Genomic DNA, 24,974 nt, shown 5'->3' on the forward strand with positions numbered 1-24,974 from the left:
ATTTTCATGGACAATTTGTAGGCACAGCCAAGGTGTCGAGGCAGTCCAGTTCGGGGGCCATAGGATCTCGTCTCTGCTACTTGTAGATGATGTGGTCCCAGTGGCCTCATCGGCCTGTGACCTGCAACGTTTACTAGGACGGTTTGAATCTGAGTGTGAAGCTTTTGGGATTAGACTTAGCACCTCCAAATCCCAGGCCATGGTTCTCAGTCGGAAAAGGGTGGATTTCTCCGGCCGGGTTGGGAATGAGGTCCTGCCCCAGATGGAGAGTTCAAGTATCTCGGGGTGTTGTTCACGAGTGAGGGAAGGTTGGAGCGTGAGGTCGACAGGCGGATCGGCGCAGCGTCTGCTGCAATGCAGTCGCTGTACCGGACCGTCGTGGTGAAAAGAGAGCTGAGCCGAAAGGCAAAGTTCCCAATGTACCCACCCATCTATGTTCCCACCCTCACCTATGGTCATGAGCTTTGCGTTGTGACCAAAAGAATGAGATCGTGGACACAAGTGGCTGAAATGACTTTCCTCCATAGGGTAGCTGGATTCACCTGAAGTGATAGGGTGAGGAGCTCAGAGTAGAGCCGCTGCTTCTTCGCATCGAGAGGAGCCAGTTGAGGAGGCTCGGGCATCGAGTCCGGATGCTTCCCTGGTGAGGTGTTCCGGGCATGCCCAGCCGGGAGGGCTTCCCTACTGAGACTGCTATCCCCGTGACCCATACACGGATAAGCGGAGGAAAATGGATGGATGGATAGGCTATCACTATAAATGATATTCTTAGCAGGAGACTAACTTTATATTACAAGTGAACTACATAAAATAGCAAATGATGCTGTAATATGCACGCCGCTGAAGAGAAGAGCAACTGTGGACTATGGATACCACAGAGGAATGGACAGGTAAGCGTTACACACCTTTTGCTTTGTCCACCTTTTTCATCCATCCATCCATCCATTTTCGAAACCGCTTCTTCCTTATTAGGGTCACGGGAGCATGCTGGAGCCCATCCCAGCTGTCTTCGGGCAACAGGCGGGGTACACCCTGGACTGGTCGCCAGCCAACCGCAGGGCACATACAGAAACAACCATTCACACTCACATTCATACCTATGGACAGTTTAGAGTCACCAATTAACCTAACATGCAATGTAAGAGGAAACGGGAGTACCCGGAGAAAACCCATGCACGCACGGGGAGAACATGCACACTCCACACAGAGATGCCCAAGTGGCGATTCAAACCCAGGTCTTCCCGATCTCCTGACTGTGTGACCAACATGCTAACCACTCATCCACCATGTGGCCCTACAGAGCAGCAACACAGCATAAAATGGCAAATTAGATGTTACTTTTCAAAAATACACATTGTCTGTTCGGAACAGCTATGCCGGGACTTGGATTCCAATATGCAGAGAGCGCACAATCGTAACAAAAGGGTTTATTAACAAAGGTTGTCCACAAGTGGGGAAAAACATACAACAAAACTAGAAAGTACAACATAAAACTCCTGGACCTAGTCACAGGGAAAAAAGGTAAGTGAACGAAGAGTGCTGCGTAAACTAGCAGAGAGAAAAACACAAAAAGCTGCGCAAAAAGGTAGGCAGAATAGAAATGAAAACGCTGCTGAACAATCAAGCAGGACAATGACTCACCACTGCAGGGAAAAACCCAACTGCAGGAGGAACAGGCAAACAAGGTAGTGAATGACCAGAGAGTAGCAATACGAGGTAACTAGATGCTGGAAAGAGCAGGTAGTTGGCGTAGGCTGAGTAACAATCCGGCACTGAACAAGTGTTGGACTGCAGTTTAAGAAGAGCTTCCTTAATTGCCTGCAGGTGTGTCAAATTAGCTCCTCCTGCCGGTACCCGTGTGCTGCAACAGAAAACAGCCAGAGGGCAGCAGAGCAGCACACAGATCATGACATTGTCCTCATTTTTAGTCTATTTTGAGTGTAGCCATAATGGATTTCACCAGGTTGACAACCTGTCCAACATTATTGAGACACATGCAACCACACACGCAGGTCACACAGTTAAGGAGATTATAGCATCCAATGACATTCAATCAGTTTCAAGGACAACCGACAGTGATCTTGCATACCTCCCACACAAAAACATACACAAAACCTGTTGACCAGGCGAACACGTGGTTAACGCTGCTGGTTTAGCATGAGTCAGAAGATTCAGAAAGCAATGTGCGTTTGTAAACCTATTAACGTTAACCATGCAGAAACAAGAGTAGGACAAGTTGAGGGTTGTGGATGGCAGAGCAGAAGGGTCAAATACCTGAACTGATGCCAACCATCATGCCTGATCTGATCTTTTCACTGCAGTTCTCACTGCCTGTTTTATCCTCCCAATCGTTTTCTAAACATGTTCATGCATGATATAATACCTCCTCTTGCCCGTAGTACATTCACTGTCAAAAGTTGTACTTTTCCATCACTGCATTGAAAGAATATCGCTGCCACTCAGCTTTTTGAAGTGAACAAAAAATACAGTACTGCATCTTAAGTAGTTAAGTGTTCACCCTACTATGTTACACTGCTTTTACTTAGATAGTAACAAATTACATCTACTTCACTATGTACGTTTTCATTGAAGTTTGGGGTGCGGTAAACCACTTCCACATACACAGCAGAAGGGATCTCTTGAATTTGCTTTGATATATTGTGTGCATGTGCATTCACAAATAACACTTTTGTAGCTCATTAGATGTTGAGAGAGACTTGCGCGCGTGCGCACACACACAGTAATGTGCCAATAACTTATTTGGTCTAAACTCAAATCAGCACTTACGTAATGTTTCTGTCAACAGTTTTTCTTATGTTGGCTTTTCTCTTCTTTCCAGTTAACTCAGCCTCCCCCAAGAAGAAACCATGTCAGACCTGTGTGTTGGAATCAATGGGTGAGTTTGAAATACTTTTTTAGCAACAGCATGTGATTATTGATAGAGAAACATTAGAATATCCAAAAATGTTAGGGTCATTTAGGCTGCCTAATTGCATCAATAAATGCAAGGATTTTTCCATTTAATTAACAGGCATTGTATTGAGTCACAACAAGCACACGTTCTGTAGTGGTAAAGTAAGTGTCAAAGTCAAAAAACTGAATTGTAAAAAATGAAAACAGATTTTAGAAGAAAATAAAACGGATTTCATAGGGCCGTAATAGTACATCCCAGGAATTAGTTGATATGAAAATGTAACATTAACAATCTCACTGTGTCTTTCCTTCTCTGTAGCTTTGGTCGTATTGGCCGCCTTGTGTTGAGGGCCTGCCTTCAGAAAGGCATTAATGTTGTGGCCATCAATGACCCCTTTATTGACCTGCAGTACATGGTGAGAAAATAGAAGTATACTTGAAATGTGTTTATGGAAGCACACAAATGTCTGCCTCACAGCCAGAATGTTTTTTTAGATCAAATGTTGTCGGTTTACTCAAGCTAGTTTCTTCCCACAGTCCAAAAACATGCATGTCAGAGGTAATTGGAGATTCTAAATTGCCTGTCGGTGTGAATGTGAGTGTGTGGTTGTTTTGTCTGAATGTGCCTTGTTATTGAATGCAGTCAGTCCAGTATATACCAAGGACACTAGAAAAGAACAGGACTGTCAACCCGGCATCCAGTTCTGTAGTGCGCTCTGCGTGGATTTGGCCACCATGATGGTGAGCAGAATTCAAAAACACTGCTCAGTGATTAATTGCTCTAATAGACCGTCCAAAAGACCACATTTGTCATTTTTCAGGTTCCCCAAAAACAAAGACAGGTATGTGTCATAAAAATGTTGATTTATAACACTGGTTGTTGTAAATAAACTGGACGGTGGCCAAGACTTCGTGTTGTCCCACACAATATAGCTTTAAGCTAATTTGTTTCTCAGAGTGATTAGTTGAATTAATGACAAGTCAGTGATGATGATGATTTAGGTTATAGTCTATCAGATATATTAAAAATGCCATTACTGAGTAAATTAGATTAGATTGTACTTTATTTATCCTACAACAGGGAAATTTAGATGTTACAGCAGCAGAAAAATACAAAAAGCACAATATACCAAATATTTATACAAGAAAGATAAACAATCTACTATAAAAACATCTAAAAATAAACATATTAACAATATACAGTAAACCTATAACATAAAACCTAGCCAAGTGAGTAAAGTATGAGATGACCAAGTATGTAAGAAAGTACAATAAATGTAGGCACTAAAGATGTTTAACAGTACAGTGATGATGTAATGAATAAATAATATGGCACATGTTGATAGTTAGGCGTTAAGAAAATATATATACACATGTTAATTTGTAGTAGTTGGGTTATTCACATGAAAATGAAGAAAACTATATTGCGCATTATACAAAATACTGCTTTGTGTAAATACTTCCAGTTAATTATCCGTATAATAAACTATTATTATTTTGTATGTTGATTATTAAGCATTACCAACATTGTAAGGAAGGAAAAAAGTAAAATAAAGAAGGAAAAAGTTCATACTGCTGCTCAGTTTTTTATTGACATCTCCATGTAGGTCATATTTCTAAATGGATTTTCACACATTTGTGTATATATACATAAATATTCATTCTGTTCAGTAAATATTACTCATTTCATCAAAGTGTACACACAGCGCATAACTGTATTTTATACTCAGCACAGAGTTAGTGAATACATTGTACACTGTTGCCCACCATTATGGCGTAGTACACTCTGTTCCATTAATTTGCGGAAAAGTCGACAACCCCAATCATTTAGCGTCCTTGGTATATGCTGTACTTTCGCTCAGAGCCATCTGGGATAGGCTCCAGCTCGCCTGTGACACCGAACAAAATAAGTGGTAGAAAATGAATGAATGTGTCCTGTGTGGATATAACAGAGTTACACGTACGGTACTGTACTACTTGTTTTTTTGCTTGTGATTTAGTTGAAACGCACATATTCACCAGTAACATCGCACCTCTAGGTCTACATGTTCAAGTATGACTCCACCCACGGCCGTTACCGTGGTGAAGTGTCCCAGGAGAATGGTAAACTTATCGTTGATGGCAACCCCATCTCTGTCTTCCAGTGGTGAGTGACACAGATATGAACCTAAGCAGTTAAGTAAATCCTGGACAACATACTGTCAGCCTCGTGAAATAGCTGCTACTGTACCTGTCAAAATCCTGTTGTTTCAATACATTGTCAGTTGACTAAAATCACTGCAGACAAAAGGAGGGTGTTAAACATTAAACTGACAGGGACGTGAGATAGGTTTGAGTGTTGAATCTTTCTTTTTTTTCTTTTCTTTTTTATCTCAGTGGTTTTTTTTATCTGTATTGGTCTTTTTTAGGCTATGTCCACACAAAGTCGAGGGTAAACTGCCTGTTTGTTCCTGTGATCGTCTGGTGCTTGTCTCACCAAACAATTACTGATACCTACTGACCAATGTAGAATGCTACATTCACAATTTTAATGAAGCTTCTAAATTCCGTGTATATGCATTTTGGTTCATTTAGCCATTTGTATGCATGACAATGCTTAATTTACGCAAAAAATACATAACATTTGCTTCATTCTGGATTTTTTTTTTTTATAAAAGCTAAAATGCATAGAAAAATATATGTTTTTAAAAAATCCATATTTGTGTGGCCATAGCCTTATGTTTGTTCTTTTTTGTTTTTCGGTAGGTTTGCTCCTTATCTCATTGTACGAATTGTGAAGTGATAAAGTCCTTCCTATTCTACATGGCAGTAGTAAATGAAGTTCTACTCTTCTTTATCTGACACCAGCATGAAGCCAGCTGACATCCCCTGGGGCAATGTTGGTGCAAAATACGTTGTGGAGTCCACCGGAGTCTTCCTCAGTGTGGAGAAGGCTTCTGTATGTACATAGACGTCCAGTATATGCAGACACACATTGTCTGCAGCTTGTCAAGTTTCTAACATGTGCCCTCTTTTTATCCTGGCTCACCATAGTCTCACCTCAGTGGTGGAGCCCAACGTGTGGTTGTGTCAGCACCCTCACCTGATGCCCCAATGTTTGTCATGGGCGTTAATGAGGACAAATATGATCCCTCCTCCATGTCGATTGTCAGGTAATTCTGGTTTCTTTATTTAAAATGTTAATACAACGAGTGATGTGACTCTAAAATAAACCGAATGTGTTTCTATTAACAGCAATGCCTCCTGCACCACCAACTGCCTGGCCCCCCTGGCCAAAGTCATCCATGATAACTTTGGTATTGAAGAGGCTCTCATGGTAAGTTACAGTAAGAAAGCTCTAACAACAAGCACCGTTTCCATTTTCTGTACACTGAATAATGGGGTTGAAAGGTAAAGATTTTTGTCATTGTAGACTATGGTCCATGCCTACACAGCCACCCAGAAGACAGTGGATGGTCCCAGCGGCAAGGCCTGGCGTGATGGCCGTGGGGCCCACCAGAACATCATTCCAGCCTCCACTGGAGCCGCCAAGGCTGTGGGCAAAGTCATTCCCGAGCTTAATGGGTGAGGACATAAAGAGAAACACAATGTACATTGTTAATTGAGACAAGGAGGTAGTGAATTGTAATATTGTGCATTCGTCTCCAGTAAGCTGACAGGCATGGCCTTCAGGGTGCCTGTCGCTGATGTGTCTGTGGTAGACCTGACATGTCGCCTGTCAAAGCCTGCATCATACGCTGTGATTAAGGAAGCTGTTAAGAAGGCCGCTCATGGGCCCATGAAGGGAATCCTTGGTTACACTGAGGATCAGGTGACACAAATACTATCAATGTTTTTAAAATGGTGTATTTAAATTTGATTATCAGAAGCTAACTGCTTGCTTTGTTTTTGTAGGTGGTGTCCTCTGACTTCATTGGTGACTGCCACTCTTCCATTTTTGATGCTAACGCTGGCATCTCCCTCAATGACAACTTTGTGAAGCTCATTTCCTGGTTAGTTTTTTGTTTGCCCTGGATTTAAACTAAGATTGTCCTAAAATGGCATTTTGATAATTTCTCACCTCTGGCTCCTCTTCCAGGTATGATAATGAGTTTGGCTACAGCCACCGTGTTGCTGACCTGCTGCTGTACATGAACACCAAGGAGTAGACACTTCCTGTACTGAAAGGAAGTCCATAAAGGGACCACCCCCACCCACATTTCATCCCCTCCTTTCTCTTTTACACATAAGCCCCAGCCATAGCCCTGTCTGAGGTTCACAGCCCATTAGCTCTACTACTATACTGTACAAGTAGGCAGCAGAAACTGTTAAGTGTTCTGAGTTAATCTTGTCTTTTTCTTTCATGATGAGATGATCAGTTGTTGACAGTATTTGTGTCTGTGTGCCCCTGCCCTCTTCACCTCCCAATGCCACTGTAGTTGTCGTTTTGGCTCAGTACTATGGTTAACTGCTGTACCCATCTCTATGTTGGCGTGTTTCAAAGGCTTATTCACCAGTGGAAGAAGGAACATGAGAGGCAGAGTGACTGTAATTCCTCTAAAGAGTAATGAGACAAAAAATAAAACTTGAAAACCTTCAAGCCGCCTTTTTGTCCTGTTTAATAATACACATGAATATGCTACGCTTTGACACTGTGACAGTTTATTGCACACAAATTATCATTGTTTAAACATATTAAGCAATACTAATATTTTAAATAAATCATTTTTTATTTCATTTGATAGGCTATGGATGTTCAGGGACTGTCTTGGCTGACACGTCTCTTCAACATTACGTGGAAGTCGGGAACCGTACCTCTGGATTGGCAGACCAGGGTGGTGGTCCCCCTTTTCAAGAAGGGTGACCGGAGGGTGTGTTCCAATTATGGGGGGATCACACTCCTCAGCCTCCCTGGGAAAGTCTATTCCAGGGTGCTGGAGAGAAGGGTACGACTGTTAGTCGAACCTCGGCTACAGGAGGTGCAATGTGGTTTTCATACTGGTCGCGGAACACTGGACCAGCTCTACACCCTTGTAAGGGTACTGGAGGGTACTTAGGAGTTTGCCCAACTGGTCTACATGTGCTTTGTGGACTTGGAAAAGGCATTCGACCGTGTTCCTCGCGGTGTCTTGTGGGGGGTGCTCCGGTAGTATGGGATTGGTGGAGCGTTACTACGTGCCATTTGGTCCTTGTACAACCGGAACAGGAGCCTGTTTCCACCAAGGCTGCCCTTTGTCACCAATTCTGTTCCTAATTTTCATGGACAATTTGTAGGCGCAGCCAAGGCGTCGAGGGAGTCCAGTCCGGGGGCCATAGGATCTCGTCTCTGCTACTTGCAGATGATGTGGTCCCAATGGCCTCATCGGCCTGTGACCTGCAACATTTACTGGGACGGTTTGAATCTGAGTGTGAAGCTTTTGGGATTAGATTTAGCACCTCCAAATACCAGGCCATGGTTCTCAGTCGGAAAAGGGTTGTTTGCTCCGGCCGGGTTGGGAGTGAGGTCCTGCCCCAGATGGAGAGTTCAAGTATCTCGGGGTGTTGTTCACGAGTGAGGGAAGGTTGGAGCGTGAGGTCGACAGGCGGATCGGCGCAGCGTCTGCTGCAATGCAGTCGCTGTACCGGACCGTCGTGGTGAAGAGAGAGCTGAGCCGGAAGGCAAAGCTCCCAATGTACCCACCCATCTATGTTCCCACCCTCACCTATGGTCATGAGCTTTGCGTCGTGACCAAAAGAATGAGATCGTGGACACAAGTGGCTGAAATGACTTTCCTCCATAGGGTAGCTGGATTCACCTGAAGTGATAGGGTGAGGAGCTCGGTCATCCGAGAGGAGCTCAGAGTAGAGCCGCTGCATCTTCACATCGAGAGGAGCCAGTTGAGGAGGCTTGGGCATCTAGTCCGGATGCCTCCCTGGTGAGGTGTTCCGGGCATGCCCAGCCGGGAGGGCTTCCCTACTGAGACTGCTGCCCCCGTGACCCGTACACGGATAAGCGGAGGAAAATGGATGGATGGATGGATAGGCTATCACTATAAATGATGTTCTTAGCAGGAGACTAACTTTACTGTATATTACAAGTGAACTACATAAAATAGCAAATGATGCTGTAATATGCACGCCGCTGAAGAGAAGAGCAACTGTGGACTATGGATACCACAGAGGAATGGACAGGTAAGTGTTACACACCTTTTGCTTTGTCCACCTTTTTCAGTGCACAGTAAAACCAGCCATAAAAATGAGTGGATTACTATAAAATCCAGAGAATATCTTTTAAGAAATGCGCGGTCAAGTTGGTCACAATTACAATGATCACGGCTTGCATTATCATAATCATGTTCCAACTGGGAAAAAACCCGTGATGCTTTCCTCCAAAAAAAGTTCCGACGGAGGACCGAGGAAGCTGAGGGGGGTGTGGCGCCCCCTGGTGTGTATTACATATACTCCCATCAGACCCGTGTAAATGGCAGCTGTACTGAAGAAACATTAAACATGTTGCTCCTCTGTTAGAGAAGGGACTTTCACCATATACTAATTTATAAATGGCATAAAACGCTGATACTATCAAACAGAAAATGCAGGAATTTCGCTGTCATTCTGGCTGCGACGGAACCTTTGACAAGTATATTACGTGGCACAGTCGATGGGATTTTATCGTAGAACCCCGGTCACTTCCGGTTGTCGTTCGGCGCTGTAGGACGTTGTGCTGCTTCATAAATCGTGTTGTAAGTGACGCCGTGAAAATATATTTCCACCGCCATCACAGTTACATGTTAAATCGATAGAAATGTTTTGAGAGGCATCTCTGTAAGGAGAAACAGGCGTTTGACAGTCGTTTGGCGTTCTTACTTGATGGGCATGAGTGTCTGTAACGGTGTCGTCAAAGCACCACGTTATTCAGTCACAGTCGGGTCATTACCAATACAATCCTTTATAGTACTGTGTGATTAGGTTTTTGTATAGTTTTCACACTAATTCGGGCAATTCCAGCTAGTCATAACAAACGGGATTGAATATAGGAAAAGTGTCGGATTTCCTCGCACCTAAATGCTTTATGGAGTAAATATTTCAATTTTCAATCTCTTTTTACAGGGGGACTTGATTTCGTCACCAGTCATGACCTTGTTTCACTTTGGAAATTGCTTTGCTTTGGCGTATTTCCCTTATTTTATAACATACAAGTGCAGTGGACTGTAAGTGTCTATTTTGAATTTGAAATCTATACTCGTACGTACAGTTATGACGTTACCTTCCCATGTAACATTTGCATTGTATTTGTTAGTATTGCTGTATCATATGGAAGTTATGTACTCTTTTTTTTTTTCCCTATAGAGACAATAAAAGGCCTAATAATCAGCTTAGTACAACCAGAGCTTTGTTAATCCTCTTAGCACTTTGTATTATGCTTATGGTAGCATTTAAACATACATTTTTAGGTCTTCTTTCATCAGTTTTCTCACATGTTTTCATGCATTATTTTTGCCACGTTGTGCATCCTATGATGTGTTTTTTGTGTTCCCACTTGTTAGTTCTGAATACAATGCTTTCTGGAGATGTGTCCAGGCTGGTGCCACATACCTGTTTGTCCAGCTCTGCAAAGTGAGTGAGCTTTTTTTACTGGCATCTTCCTTGTAAGTTTTTGAAAGTACAGTATTTCAGCTAAAATTTAGTTGAGGATATTACACAAATAATACATTTGACAGTATATCATCACACATGTGCTGATTGTTGTTTCAACTTAAAGTTGAGATTGAAGTGAAATGCTCCTCATCTGCAGGTGTGTGTGCATAATTGACTAATTTTGTATTATAAATATTATAACATAGTCGAGTAGAATAGAATATTTTAGTAGGAAAAAACACGACTTTGCAGAGTCACATTTTAGTACATGCATTTCTGTCATAACAGCAGGATAACATTAAAAATGTCCTATATAATAATCCCGAAAGTGAACTTTTGGCAATGCTGCCAAAAATCTAATATTCTTATCATTGTGTTTGTCAGATGCTGTTCCTTGCGACTTTTTTCCCCACCTGGGAAGGAGGAGCTGGTGTTTATGATTTTGTAGGGGTGAGTGTTGAAACAGTCTCCCAACATATCGACAAGTCTGCCTTCTTAAAGTTGTAACTACAATGGCACTCAGTAACAATTATATTATTTATTATGTAATTATATTAATCCACCCCAGAACTGTTGGTGGCAGTAATGTGCATTAAAAATTGGTGGGATGCTACTAAGGATGTGCATTTGACTAAATGCATTGGCTATGTGGAACTACAGTATAATGATATAGTTACAGCTTGTGGTTGCACTGTTTTTGTCTTGCCTACTTGTCATTGTCCATTTACGTCAGGCTGTCCTTTGAGATATACATCTAATTTTAAAAATATTGTATATACATATATTTAAAGACAATTTATTAGTCATTAGTATCAACATTTTAGCTTTTTCTAGTAAGATTATGCCTATGCCACTATGACGGACGAGTGGATCCAAACCTTCTGGCTCTGTTGCTGGTCAGGACTTGGCCTGCATTGTGGAGGGTTTTATTCAGCTTTCAGAATTGGAGGTAGTGCTCCACCTCCTCTCGCCTTCACAGCGACTACTTCACCTTTGTTGACCGCTTGTATTTAATTACCGAATAAATGCCTGACACAAGAAACACTTAATGCCTTTCACTTTTAACGCACACCCCTAGTTGTTAAATATAGTAACCATGTCGCTAAATAGTCAACACGGATCTCTTACGTATTAGGTGTTACGAAGCGGAGTTAGGGTCACCACAATACCATTATTAATTAAGCAAGACACCAACTTCATGCTTTATCTTTCAATACATCGTCACCGATACGCCTGACTTTCATTTGTACTACTAGCTTGGAGCATTAGTAACTAACTTCCACCGGTAATCGCCAGTTCTTTTAAAGTTGGTGCTCAGCCAAATGTAACAAGCATAACTATGTCTGTTTTTCTATCAGGAATTTATGAAAGCAACAGTGGACCTTGCAGATCTGTTGGGCCTCCATCTTGTCATGTCACGTAATGCTGGCAAAGGAGAGTACAAAATCATGGTGGCCGCCATGGGCTGGGCAACAGCAGAACTCGTCATGTCAAGGTAAGCTGTTGCCTCTTTTCCCATGGCTATAGTTACATGACTTGACTTGGTGCCATCGAAACAAATACCAATTGCAAACACCTTTCATTTCATTAAAGGAGTTCTCATATAATCTCTCTGCTTGTGTTTCTTTAGGTGTCTTCCTCTGTGGGTCGGAGCCAGAGGGATCGAATTTGACTGGAAATACATCCAAATGAGCTTTGACTCCAACATTAGTCTGGTGAGTGTTCATAGTCTGACTTGTAGTCTCTTTTGCTTCTCACATACCTCATTATTATACATCATTACATATATTCATTTGCAATGATATAATCTGAAAAGATTATATCATTATATCTGTTCTTTTTGTGGTCAGACAAACACATTCTTAAATTGTTGTTATTTATTATTGTTGTTATTTATTTCCCTCTGTGCTCGTGTGCGTGTGTGTGTGTGTGTGTGTGTGTACAGGTCCATTATATTGCCATGGCAGCAGTAGTGTGGATGTTTACACGCTATGACCTTCCTAAAAGCTTCAGGCTTCCTGTTACTGTTCTGCTGGCACTGTGTGTCTACAAGTCCTTCCTAATGGAGTAAGTGCATGCTTGTCACCAGTGACATGTGGTGAGGTTCATGGCTTGTGAGACACTGATTCCTATAGAGTCAGGTCTAGACCTACACACCCTTCAGGTGCTGCAGAGTACCATCTGCTTCACCTTATGACGGTTCTCTGCAGTTTATTGTCCGCTTAGCAAACATAATTATGTCACACACTTACATTAAAGATGTTACACAGACTTTATAAAGTTATGGTGTATAATATAACTTTCTGCAAGCATTATATTGACGACATACTGAGAAACAGAGAGGGGAAAGTGCCACACAACCCAGTTTGTGAGGGAAACTCCTCTTGCTGCTGTTACACCTCTGATTTTTGCCCTTTATTTAATAGGAATGCACAAATTCACCTTTTTTTTACTGAAGTAAGTTGTAAAAATGACTGGAATGCTTGCCGCACGGTGGCCTAGTGGTTAGCATGTTGGCCACACAGTCAGGAGATCGGGAAGATCTGGGTTTGAAACGCCACTTGGGCATCTCTGCGTGGAGTTTGCATGTTCTCCCCGTGGTTGCGTGGGTTTTCTCCGGGTACTCCGGTTCACATTCTCCCACATTCAAAAAACATTCATGTTATGTTAATTGGCGACTCTAAATTGTCCATAGGTATGAATGTGAGTGTGAATGGTTGTCTATATGTGCCCTGCCATTGGCTGGCGACCAGTCCAGGGTGTACCCCGCCTCTCGCCCGAAGGCAGCTGGGATAGGCTCCAGCATACATATGACCCTAGTGAGGATAAGCGCCATAGAAAATGGATGGATTCGAATGCTACAGAAAATCCATTTATAAGACAGATTAGTGGACAGATATTAGTTATTTCATGTTACACTCATGCCTTTGCCGCACCTGTCTTTCCTGACACATCACTGCTCGGCATACACATTACTGTACATACAGTATGTAAAATGAGCCTGCAGAGGAGCGGGCACGATATGATTTTACAAAGATACCAAAACATTTGCCTTGATAGAAGGATTTGTTTGACATGTGAACGTCATCCTAATGAGCTTGCCTATTCGTGTAATACCCCAAAAGACTTGCAGCTGTGATTTCAGCCAGAGGTGGTTCCACCAAGTATTGACACTGGGGGGCTGAATACTTTTGCACGCCACATTTTTCAGTTTTTTATTTAAAAAAAAATTTGAAAGTCATGTACAATTTTCCTTCTACTTCACAATTGTGTGTCGCTTTGTGTTGATCTTTCATCTAAAATGCCAATAAAATATATTTATGTTTGTGGTCGGAACGTGACAAAATGTGGGAAAGTTCAAGGGGTATGAATACTTTTTCAAGCCACTGTAGTTTAGTGGTTCACCTAACTGACTTGCAAGCCCCATGCAAAAAGTCCCTGCAATTTACAGGTGACTTGTTCAGGGTGGAGTCTAGGAGTGTCCCATATTATCAGCCGACTGATATTATTGGCCCATATTGGCGTGAGAAGAGATATCCAATCATATTGGTATTGTTTTTTTCTCCGCTAGTGCTATTGAGAGAGCCATTGATAGAGTTGATGAGAGTGAGATCTCATCAACTGCATTGTTCCCCACATAGCAACAAGCTCAGTATGTCGTCAGTATTTACAAGTTTCACCTTGGGATTGTTAATATACAGCAATGAATGTAAAGCGCTGGTTATGTGCATAATACTTGTACTCTACAGCTCAGGAAGAATCACTCTGAGTCACATGCATTATGTTGATGCTTTCTAGTACAACTTGTATTGCAGTATTTGTCTTATTTTGCAGTGTTTATTTGTGAAATGTGTTCTGTGGCATAACAGTAAAAGAAGCATAATGTGTTCGTTACCCTACATTAGTTTGAGGGAGGGCAGTACATCCATCCATCTTCTATGCAGCTTATTTTAGGGTCGTGGGGGTATGCTGGCGCCTATGTCAGCTGACAATGGGTGAGAGGCGAGGTACACATCGACAAACAATCATTCATGCTTACATTCATACCTATGGATAATTTAGAGTCACCAATTAACCTAACATGCATTTTTGGAAACTCATGCAAACTCCACACAGAGATGCCCAAGCAGAGGCCACCCAGATCTTCCCGATCTCCTGACTGTGTGGCCAAAATGCTAACCACTCAACCACCGTGCAGCTAATGAAGATGTTATTTGTTAATAGTTCAACTGAATAACATGTTTGTGAAAATTCAATTTCTTGAAAATGTGCATTTTTTTCCCATTTGACTTTAGAGACACGTTCCAATTTGAAGATCTGTCTAATATGTTGTTTCATTCCGCTTTGTCTGCAGGTTGTTCATCCATGCCTTCCTGTTGGGCAGCTGGACTGTGTTGTTGGTGAAAGCTGTGCTGACTGGTGCCATTTCTCTTTGCTCACTTTTTCTCTTTGTCACCCTGGTACACAGTAACTAAATCCAGTATTACTGTTTGTATAGACTGGTCTTACAGCCGAGCCACCAGCTGGTAAACTTAATGGGCTTTTTTTTAATGTTTTCATGTTGGACTGGACAGGGAAATTATTCTCTTGTGGTGGATTATTCTCTTGTGACATCCGAAGGCATCCACGATGGTCTTTTCTGAAACACGATGTTATGTGAAAAGGTGCGTTTTGTTTTATGATCACAATTAAGTTATTATAAGTAACTTTTTCTATCTGCCTTTTCTTGAATAGTGATTTTGGGTACATTAATGGCTCAATACAAAATTTGACCTGTATGTAATTAAAACACCAACTATAGGTTCAAGCCCCAATCTTAACCATTTCTTGATTATTTATTAGACTAGACGAAATGCCAAATCCACACCTCCATGAGAAACACATGGTGTGATTTCTATGACCAGTAGTGTGTTGAATATCTCTACATGGGGCAAATATATGGATAAAGGATGAAAAACTAGCAAAAAAGGCATTCTTTTGTCTTACAAAAAAAGATGTCAAACAATCTTCCATATGCTGAAAGGCCACATTACATCTCTGTCATGTAGCCCAATTGTTGAAGATTTTCTAAGATGTTTAAAAATATGAATAAATGTTGACAAATCTACAATACTCTTAGTTTTTCTTCATGAGTTCCTTAGACTTTCCCATTGTCCTCATTATTCGTTGATCCAAATGAGTCTTGTAAAACAATTCTTGTATGCTGGTGATATCATGAATTTCTCTGTACCAGGGAAGCCGTACAAAGTACGCTCTTTGCAGACTCAAATCTGAGTAAAAGCTCTCAAGTTCAACAGACATGCCTTGCCATGTGTGGTGAAAGGCTTACATACAGTATATATGTTTACCATGCCACAATTAGTGGGCTGTTAGTCAAGTTGACGTTAACCTGTTTTAAGGAAAGTATATAAGGAAGGTACTGTTTGCAAGTCAGAATCTTGATCATGCATGGCATGTCCCATGTCTGTAGCAATGTGATGATCCAAGCTCAATATAAAGCTGGGTGGTACAGTTCTGTCAAGTAGTCTGTCCATTCATTCTGTCCCGTGTCCATTGCCATACTGTCAGCTGGCAAAGAGACACTGCAAGCAATCATGATTGTGAATGTGAACAAGAAGTGTATAGAGCTTGGCCTTATCAGGTTAAGACATTCTGGAACCTTCAGCACCACTTTTTAGGTGTGGCTTTAGGTGACTATATATAGTACCTCGCAAAAGTCACCTGTGCAAATACGGACCGTCGTGAAGAGAGAGCTGAGCCACAAGGCAAAGCTCTGAGTTTACCAGTTGATCTGCATTCCTACCCTCATCTGTGGTCATGAGCTTTGGGTCTTGACCGAAAGAACGAGATTGCGGATACAAGCGGCTGAAATGAGTTTCCTCTGTAGGGTAGCTGGACTCACCCTAAGAGATAGAGTGAGGTGCTCGGTCATCCGGGAGGGGCTCAGAGTACAGCCGCTGCTCCTTCACATCGAGAAGAGCCAGTTGAGGTGGCTCGGCCATCTGGTCTGGATACCTCCTGGATTCCTTCCTGGTGAGGTGTTCCGAGCATACCCAGCCGGAAGGAGGCCCTGGGGCAGACCCAGAACATGCTGGGGTAATTATGTCTCAGAACTGGCCTGGGAGCACCTTTTGTGTCGTTGCACTGGAGGAGGTGGTTGGTGACCGGGAAGTCTGGGCTTTCCTACTGAGACTGATGCTCCCGTGACATGGACGCGGATAAGCGTAATAAAATGGAATGGAATAATATGTACGCTGTTTTATTTCACCCTTGAAAAGAGAAACATTTTGAACAGTGGTATGCTTCTAAATTTCTGGGAACACTTTGGGAAAGGCCATTTTGTTCAGTGCTTTATATTGACAAAATATTTGTTGTCACTTGTCTGTTGTCTCACCTCAAGAGGCCCACAAAGCTCTCATTCTGAGCAGGCCTCAATAGACTGTGCTGTTGGCTAATACGCACGTCTCTGTTGACACACTGCTGCCTCTGTGTACAAGAATAACGGATGCTGGCAAAACACTAAAGGTCCTGACCTTGCACATTTCAGTGAGAATTGGACAAGTGTGACTATGAGGGACAGCTTAAAAAATGTGGTAGTGGTGAAAGAGATTCTTTGGTTCGGCCATAGCTTACCATTATCCTATATCAGAAGCTAAGTATTAAAACTCATCTTCATTATCCACTAAAAAGATGAGCAATTCCTCATTTATCAGTCTGTATCCTTTCAAACAGACATATTTACTCTCTGCTTTACGGGGAGACATCAGTTGTACCTAATGGTGGAGGCGAAAGCCTTAGTTTTAGGAGATTGTTTTTTTTAGTGTTACAGCCTGTCAACTGCAGTAGCGAATCATGAGGAACTTATTTATGATAATAGCACTGTCTACCTCAAAGTGCAAGGCGTGACGTGGGCTACCAATATTCTTGCAGCGCTTCAGCCAGCATGTCCTGGACCAAGTACATGAAGTACCGTTCCCTGCCCCTGCCTCCTGGAGCCCACACTGATGAGAGCTTGGAATATGCCCAGAATTTTTCTGTAGAGGATACTGATGTGTTTGCTGTGACATATCCCAAATCAGGTACAGTTTATTTTTGACTTGGCTTATTGTGAACAACATAGTGGATCTGGGGCTTTAAACGGAACAAGAGTTTACATTACATTGCATGCTGCAGTTTGTAGTGAGAGGACAGATGTTTGTGCTGTAGTGTGTGGCTCGTTGTATGCATTGAGACAATACTCTTACGTTTACTGAGGGCACGCAGTGCATGCAGCATCAGTCTTGTTTGAGAAAAATTCAAAGTGAATTCAATGCATTGAGTTTGTGACATGCACAAGAATGGAGATGCCAGTTGGACACGTCTTAATTTCTTATATTTCTCCTTTCAATAGCTGCATAAAGACACGTATACTACTTTTTTTTGTATGACTTAACTCAAATATTTCAAGCCAAAATGTCATCTGCTGGGTTGAATGTGATTGTTATTTTAAAATCTATTTTTACCAGCTTAGATTTCACGAAAAACTTCAAAAATATAATTTTCAAGAGTGCTGTTGTTTTGTGCGCACCAGTGCTGAGATTGTGGGTTCACACTTGACCAAATGACCCACCCAAGCACCAGAGTTTGTTTTAAAAGAACCAAACTTGATCATTGTTAATGCAGCCAAAGAATCTGAAGTGTTCCAAACCAGATAAACTAGATACAGTATATATTTAAAAGGCTAAAGGGGCCTTTAGAATATGAAGAGTCAAATGTTGAGAACGCAGGGGAAAAGATTCTAATTATTTTTATAGTCTAGAGCAGCAGTCCCCAGCCTTTTTGAACCCACAGACTCGTGTTCTGTCAAACCCCTGCTAGACAGGAGTGGGACGGGGAATGCAGCGCTGTCACATGTTATAGTAATCTAATATAGTTGTCAAACACTATTGTCATTTCCTGATGAATGAAACAAAGAAAAGCACAGCATCAAATTAAAACCCCAAAATGAATACTGACTAACCATCGATACAATAACAGCACGTTTTGATATGTGTGGTTGACAAGCGCAGGTTTGGGTGGGAATGGCAAAGCCTTTGTGGAAAGTTAGGGGTAATTGTGTGAATGCTGGAAACATTCAAGAATGTAAGCCATCCTTTTATCCTTTAATACCACAAATTTCTCCTCATCATTCAGTATCATGCAATATAGTCCCATAACAAGGAAAGAACTTGAACATTGTAAAAAAAAAAAAAAAGTGGCCCGTAAAAATAATAAAAATTAAAAAAAAACCTTGTTGAATTTGCTTTTGTCTGTGTTCAACAAAACTTTAAGGATAGATGAATTACCAGACACAATGAAACCTCGCGTCACTCATTTTCCTATTGAAAACTGGAGACCTATGACTTCGGTGAACTCATTACAAAATTTTAACTTCTTTAAATGTTAAAAGAAAAATACTTCATTTGGAAGAGATCATATGAGTTACACAGCCAGGTTTCAAGAAAGGTCGTCACATATCTGACAATGTCCCCTTAGTGCTTGAAAAGACTCACAATCAAAACAGATGCCTCGTTTATTGCGCTTAATTGGTTCCAGACCCGACCGTGATAACAACATTTCCGCAAGTGATAACAAAATTTCCGCAAATTAAGATTTCTTACATATAAATATAATATTTTGCTAGTTAAGAGCATAGAGAACCTGTCTACAACCTTCTAAATACGTGTTTTAACATTATTAGAGCCCTCTAGATATGAAATAACAACCCTAATAAGAAAAATTTGCCACTTAAGACGTAAATTCAATAGACCTCAAATCTCTGCTTTTCTTTAGATCACAGCTGCAAAATTACCCATTGGAGCCAAAGGAAGTTGCAAGTGCTGGCATTTTGATAAAGAAGGTTAGAAACACCACTGAATGAAAAAAAACAAACTCGTAGCAAAATACGATGCTAGTGTCCGTGTTGATCTCTCTGCCACATCGTGCCTTTGTCAACAATACGTCTTTGATGAAGGTAAACGTACCCTTAAAAAAGTAACCTTCATTTATCCCATTCATTTGTGATTTATATGTATTGAACTGAACTGTTTCATTCATGTAAAACTATCATTGTAAAACATAAAAACGTGTTTTCTGTTACGATTTTTGATACTTGTGGCGTAACTGTGTTAGTTAGCAAATAACTACAGAGTCAACCACTGATGGCATCATAGACTTGCGATGGAGCTGACTTCCTCCTCCTGTTTCCATCTATTAGCAAGCTACTAACAAGGACAATTTGTGATAAAAATACATTAACAACAGTTGGACTCATGCAGTGTATTTATAACACGACCAGACGTGCGTCACATTGTATGCTGACTGGAAAATGTATGCAAAATTATGGCAAATTTTCTCCATTTTCTCTGTTTGTTTAACCAATCCGATTTCGGATTTACTTCACAGGGCAATGGTAAAGTCAACAATTTTACCTCTAATTTTACCTCCAATGTGTGTAATGTTGCGCATGTGCAAGATTCTGCTCTGGCACTCTGTGACGAGTGACTCGCGTCAGTGATTTCTAAGAACTCGAGTCAGTAAAAAGAGGGGTCTTCTTTCTTCTTTCTTGTGAAAGCTATTTTCCATCATTCCATCATTTTTCCAAAATGAAAATGGCTAAGAGCGCCTCATTTTTGTAACATTTATTTTCATAGCTTATTTCAACCCAAACACATGCTATGTCTAACCAGAACATTAACAAAAATGTTGGTATCCACAACTCACATTTTGTATTAAAACATTAACAATAATTTTTGTTCATTTGCATTTTGTACTTCAGAATTCGTTACTTTCCAGTTTAATCTCACATTGTTGACTAAACCTGAATGAAAACCAACATCGCGGGCACCTCTTGTGATTGAGTTGGTAACCTTTGTTCTACACGATTATGCAGGGAGTAGAGAAGTGGTGTGATAACTTCAGGTACCCTCCGAAATGTGGCTTCTTACAAGTGAGTGTCATTTTTTTGTGTCCTTTTAGCTACAGATGCTCGGGTGGTCACGTCAAGTCGTACCTTGTACCTTCTAGGCGGGGTTGTAAATAAGAGGCTTGAAAGCTATCCAAAGTGTATTTTTGAAAGCGTCGTATTGTAAAAAAAAAAAAAAAAAAAAAGCCTCCACATATTTCTATGTACGTGAATGCAACAACAGAGAGCAGACCCGCCTGTGTTCGTTCTTGAACTTTCTTGAAGAACGATGTCTGCAGAAGACCTCTTTTTAACGCATCATGGACTTATGTTACCGAAAGAGACCCACTCCAAAGAAAGCCTGACGTTTGCACAGGAATTCATGTTTAAAGACAGTGACGCCATTGCTGTCACCTACCCGAAGTCAGGTCAGCTAGTTTGCTTCGTCGAACTAGTCGTCATTCAAAGCCTATTACGTAATACTGAACTAACCTCGGGGTATGCAATGTAATGTTTAATCACCACGCAGAATAGGAGAAATCCATGCTAATTGAAAAATCTAAGTAAACGATCATCATAATGTGGAAAGTTGTTTGTTTAGTCGATGAAGGAATTAGTGAATTTGCAGTCTGATGTGTTCGTGAGTGAGAATTGTGCAGAAGTAAAAGTCATTCTTATTAGTGCAGTTATTTTGTAAAGTTGTATTAGACACGTGATTAGACTCTATTCTATATGATATTATGCAGTAATCCATATAATATTATACGCTGCGCTCCTCTGTAGGTACAATCTGGATGCAAGAGATTCTCCCACTGGTGCTGAATGGAGGGGACCTGACACCCATCCATACCATCCCCAACTGGGACAGAGTTCCCTGGCTGGAGGAGAAGAGATTGAAAGAAGTGGTGGATCAGTTGCCGTCCCCAAGAGCGCTGGTCACACATTTTCCTTTCCAGTTCATGCCACCTTCCTTCGTAGCTTCCAATGCCAAGGTTAATAATTCAAGTCCACCACACAGTCTGTTTGCGTCATGTCATCCTGTATCCCTTTTATCCCTTTTTTTAGGTGATCTATGTCATGAGGAACCCTAAGGATGTCATGGTGTCGTCATATTACTTCCATCAGATGGCAACTTTCCTTGAGGACCCTGGAACTTTGGATGAGTTCATTGACAAATTCCTGCAAGGCAGAGGTCAAGATCACTTGTAACTACTTTCCAGATATTAGTAGCACACCTCAGCATGATGCAGTATAGTGCATTGCTGCACTATTTGCAAACTATAGTACTAAATTGTTAAAACTCTGGCAGCGTAAGAGACTGATCTTGATTGTGCAGCATGAGCGACATTATTATTGTGCCATGTGGAGGTGTTTTGTCAAATTTGTGCCGAAAATGACCTAACTTTGTGTGTCTGCAGTGTTGTTTGGCAAATGGACAGACCACGTGAAGAGCTGGAAGCACGCAGCGTTAGGAGACAGAATCCTTTTCATTACGTATGAGGAAATGGTTCAGGTGAAATAAAGCATGCAGAGCGTTTGCATTATTGCAGTACACTCACATTTGGGAAAACAATGTACTTTTAAGATGAAACAATCATCTCTTGCAGGATCTTCGTACAGCTGTACGTAGTATTTCAGAATTCCTGGGAAAGAACCTGAGCGAAGAAGTCGTTCAAAAAATAGCGGATCATTGTTCCTTCGGGTCCATGCAGGCCAACAACATGTCCAACTTCAGCTTGATCGGCAAGGACTACATGGACACTGACAAGTCTCCGTTCCTTCGGAAAGGTGAGATGACAATGAATTATAGTGTAAAAGAAGTAAGAAAATTATTTCTATATTTACGACAAGAATGCAGCACTTACTATTGAGACTTAAAGTGTAATACAGCATGTCACTTACAGTCTTTATTACATTTAAGGCAGTCTTCGACTAAGGATTTTCATAGTCAAATCCGATTCATTCGATTTTTCCTGTAGTTGACTAATTGTACATTGTTTTTTTTTTAAATGAGGATCCTTGGCGATTTCTTGCATGAGCTACCATCTGTCCCTCTACTATATCTTTCTATCTTAACCCAACCGGTTGAGACAGACGGCTGCCCCACAGAGCCTAGGCTCAGTTCAATGTTTCTTCCCCAGAGGGAGTTTTTCCTTGTCTACGTTGCCAACTGCTTGCTCATGTGGGCTTTCAATTGGTTTCCCATTTAAGAGGCGCGTGCTCATCAACCTACTTCATGTGTGAAGTGCCTCGAGATAACTTTTGTTGTGATTTGACGCGATATAAATATGATTTAGAATTAAATTGTTACGAAAAGACTTCTTAAATATGACCTAGATGATCTACATGTGTGTAAATGAGTGACTGTACTGCTAACGGCCGCTTGGGATGGCTACATTACAACACACCAGCTTTAGCTATGCATTCTGGGATTTGTAGTATCAGTGTGTTTTATGTACTAAGTCAGTGATCCCCAACCCCCGGTCATTTGGTATCGGGCCGCACAGAAAGCAAAAATAATTTCCATGATGTTTTATTTTGAAAAGTGTCCAGATTCTCTCTGTTACGTCCGGCTCACTTGACGCATGTCCATTGTGCGTGTGCTAACTTTATTTCATGGCGCACAGATAGACTACTACTGTATTTTTACCATTTTTCTTTCACCTCATATTTGGTCTGAAATGCTGATACTATGTGGGAATGCATAAAGGTAAGTTTGGATGACTTATTGAGTGCTAATGTGCACATTTGGCTCAAGTTAATTCATGCTAGCGCACTGCCTTTTACCACACACGTCAAACAGCGATGTAATGATCTCCCTGGAAAAACTCCAGGCTTGAATTGGTGGATGGTGGGTCGGCATTCAGATGTTTTTCATGTCTTCGTTGTAAACAATACATAATAAATAAGATAAATTAGATCGCTATAATGTGCGGACCCTGTGTGGCTTGCATTTTCTTCGTATTAAGGCTTATTTGATATCGTCTGTGTGTTAGGTGTTGCCGGGGACTGGAAAAAACATTTTAGTGCAGAGCAAGTGGCCCACTTCTCCTCGGCCATTTACAAGGAGCTGGAGGGAGAGAACTTCTCTCTGCCATGGATCCTGGATGGAACAGAAACTGGAGCAAACAAACAAATCTAAGTTGAAATGTCACAGAGCTGGATATGTAGTAGGACAAGATTATTCTATAGCACAAGACTTTCTTTGTACTTTTACTGGGCTCTTGGTTGTATTTGTGCTCCTTTGTCTTCTTTAGTGTACAGCTGGTATGGAAAGTGTCATTTCGATGATAATGTCCCTGGAGAGTATTTGTATTGTTTAGTTGTCTTTAGCATAAATTTTAACTGGACTTTTTTTCCTCTTTTTTTTGTAGTTTGTATTTGCTTACATGAATGCGGGTGAACGTTGTGACAGAATAAAGTCTATCTGCACAATTTTTTGTGCCTGTTGGTAAGATGCTTTTGTCAGTCTTTTTGTTCTTTATATTTGTTAATTGCTTATTCAACACTTTTTTTAAACAAATGTATTTTTAAATTTAGCATATTTTGTTACATTTGTTGAAATCCTCTGTTTTTGTGGTTAATCTTACAAAGAACACTTAAAACATTGATACATTTCGGAAATCACAAGTTGATACAATGTAATTGAAAAATAAACAAGCCTCAAAACATCTCAACGTTTGCCACAACTCTTTGAGAAACTACCGCAAAATCAGGCATTTTAGGCCGCAACAATCACTAAAAAAGTCCACGGAAGGACTGAATAGTAGTTGCTATGTCTTTGCTCAATTATTGACCCTTAATGGCTCCTTTTAAGCTGGCAAGGCAAGCAACTGCTTGGGGGCCCAGCCCAAGGCTGAAAAATGTTGACCTTTTCCAGCAGTGGCACTAAGCATAATGCTGATGAACTCTGGTTTCAAGGGCCTCCTGTGAATTTTTGCCTAGGACCCCGACAGACTCTAGAACCCTCTGACAGCATGTACAGTTCATGTACTGTATATCCCCACAGTAAATTAGAATTTATCAATACTTGTGATGTGCTTACTCTTGGTATATTTTAAATAATTCCCGAGCAACGCTAAATCAGTACTCCAGGCCAAAGATGTAGGAAAGGATAAAGAACTAAACGGCCAACATTGTTGGAATAATTCCATTTCCAGTTTTTTTTTTAATACTTGCAAATGAGTGCTGACAGATTTGTAGCTTTTTGTAAAGATTTTGGACTGATACAGAATCCCTTTGGGTTTTTTTCTCCATTGTGCATGATGTATATTATATATTTTTGCAACTCCTTGATGAGTTTACTTCTAATTGAGCTCTGAAATAAGTTCCTACTATATGGTCAGTTTAATAAACACAATCATAATTAGATCTCCCTGTGGATTCAACAGGTCCAAAAAACAAGAATGACAAAGTGACTATTTAGTGCAGGGTTTTCAGGTCTTGTGAAATAATGTAGTTCAGCCGTCAAGCTCAGACATGCTGAGTAGACAAACACTGCCTGATGTGTACCCACATGCAAAATAAATGTTTCTCTTTTTAA

At 41.0% G+C, this 24,974-nt stretch overlaps 3 protein-coding genes across 6 annotated transcripts; all 3 read left to right on the forward strand.

Moving 5' to 3' along the window:
• The first annotated feature begins 2,731 nt into the window (after positions 1 to 2,731).
• On the forward strand, positions 2,732 to 7,492 carry LOC129185348 (glyceraldehyde-3-phosphate dehydrogenase 2-like). The gene is made up of 10 exons (XM_054782223.1): positions 2,732 to 2,896; positions 3,233 to 3,329; positions 4,953 to 5,059; positions 5,761 to 5,851; positions 5,947 to 6,065; positions 6,148 to 6,229; positions 6,326 to 6,477; positions 6,562 to 6,724; positions 6,808 to 6,905; positions 6,992 to 7,492. The coding sequence occupies exons 1-10, from the start codon at positions 2,868 to 2,870 to the stop codon at positions 7,059 to 7,061; spliced, it is 1,008 nt and encodes a 335-aa protein (XP_054638198.1). The 5' UTR covers positions 2,732 to 2,867; the 3' UTR covers positions 7,062 to 7,492.
• A 2,051-nt stretch (positions 7,493 to 9,543) lies between these two features.
• tmem147 (transmembrane protein 147) lies at positions 9,544 to 17,430 on the forward strand. Of its 2 annotated transcripts, XM_054782731.1 has the most exons (8): positions 9,544 to 9,614; positions 9,982 to 10,082; positions 10,419 to 10,488; positions 10,894 to 10,959; positions 11,868 to 12,004; positions 12,140 to 12,224; positions 12,455 to 12,576; positions 14,864 to 17,430. In XM_054782731.1, the coding sequence occupies exons 2-8, from the start codon at positions 10,006 to 10,008 to the stop codon at positions 14,982 to 14,984; spliced, it is 678 nt and encodes a 225-aa protein (XP_054638706.1). In that variant the 5' UTR covers positions 9,544 to 9,614; positions 9,982 to 10,005; the 3' UTR covers positions 14,985 to 17,430. The 2 variants fall into 2 exon arrangements, with proteins under 2 accessions (XP_054638706.1, XP_054638707.1); XM_054782732.1 differs by lacking the exon at positions 9,982 to 10,082 and having other exon boundaries at positions 9,550 to 9,614.
• On the forward strand, positions 14,986 to 24,974 carry sult2st3 (sulfotransferase family 2, cytosolic sulfotransferase 3). Of its 3 annotated transcripts, XM_054782728.1 has the most exons (7): positions 14,986 to 15,173; positions 17,440 to 17,588; positions 21,215 to 21,423; positions 21,497 to 21,623; positions 21,850 to 21,944; positions 22,039 to 22,219; positions 23,428 to 24,974. In XM_054782728.1, the coding sequence occupies exons 1-7, from the start codon at positions 15,139 to 15,141 to the stop codon at positions 23,571 to 23,573; spliced, it is 942 nt and encodes a 313-aa protein (XP_054638703.1). In that variant the 5' UTR covers positions 14,986 to 15,138; the 3' UTR covers positions 23,574 to 24,974. The 3 variants fall into 3 exon arrangements, with proteins under 3 accessions (XP_054638703.1, XP_054638705.1, XP_054638704.1); XM_054782730.1 differs by lacking the exons at positions 14,986 to 15,173; positions 17,440 to 17,588 and adding an exon at positions 17,623 to 20,476; XM_054782729.1 differs by lacking the exons at positions 14,986 to 15,173; positions 17,440 to 17,588 and adding an exon at positions 20,508 to 20,859.

This window comes from Dunckerocampus dactyliophorus, chromosome 7 (genome assembly GCF_027744805.1).
Source record: "Dunckerocampus dactyliophorus isolate RoL2022-P2 chromosome 7, RoL_Ddac_1.1, whole genome shotgun sequence".
Taxonomy (NCBI): Eukaryota; Metazoa; Chordata; class Actinopteri; order Syngnathiformes; family Syngnathidae; genus Dunckerocampus; species Dunckerocampus dactyliophorus.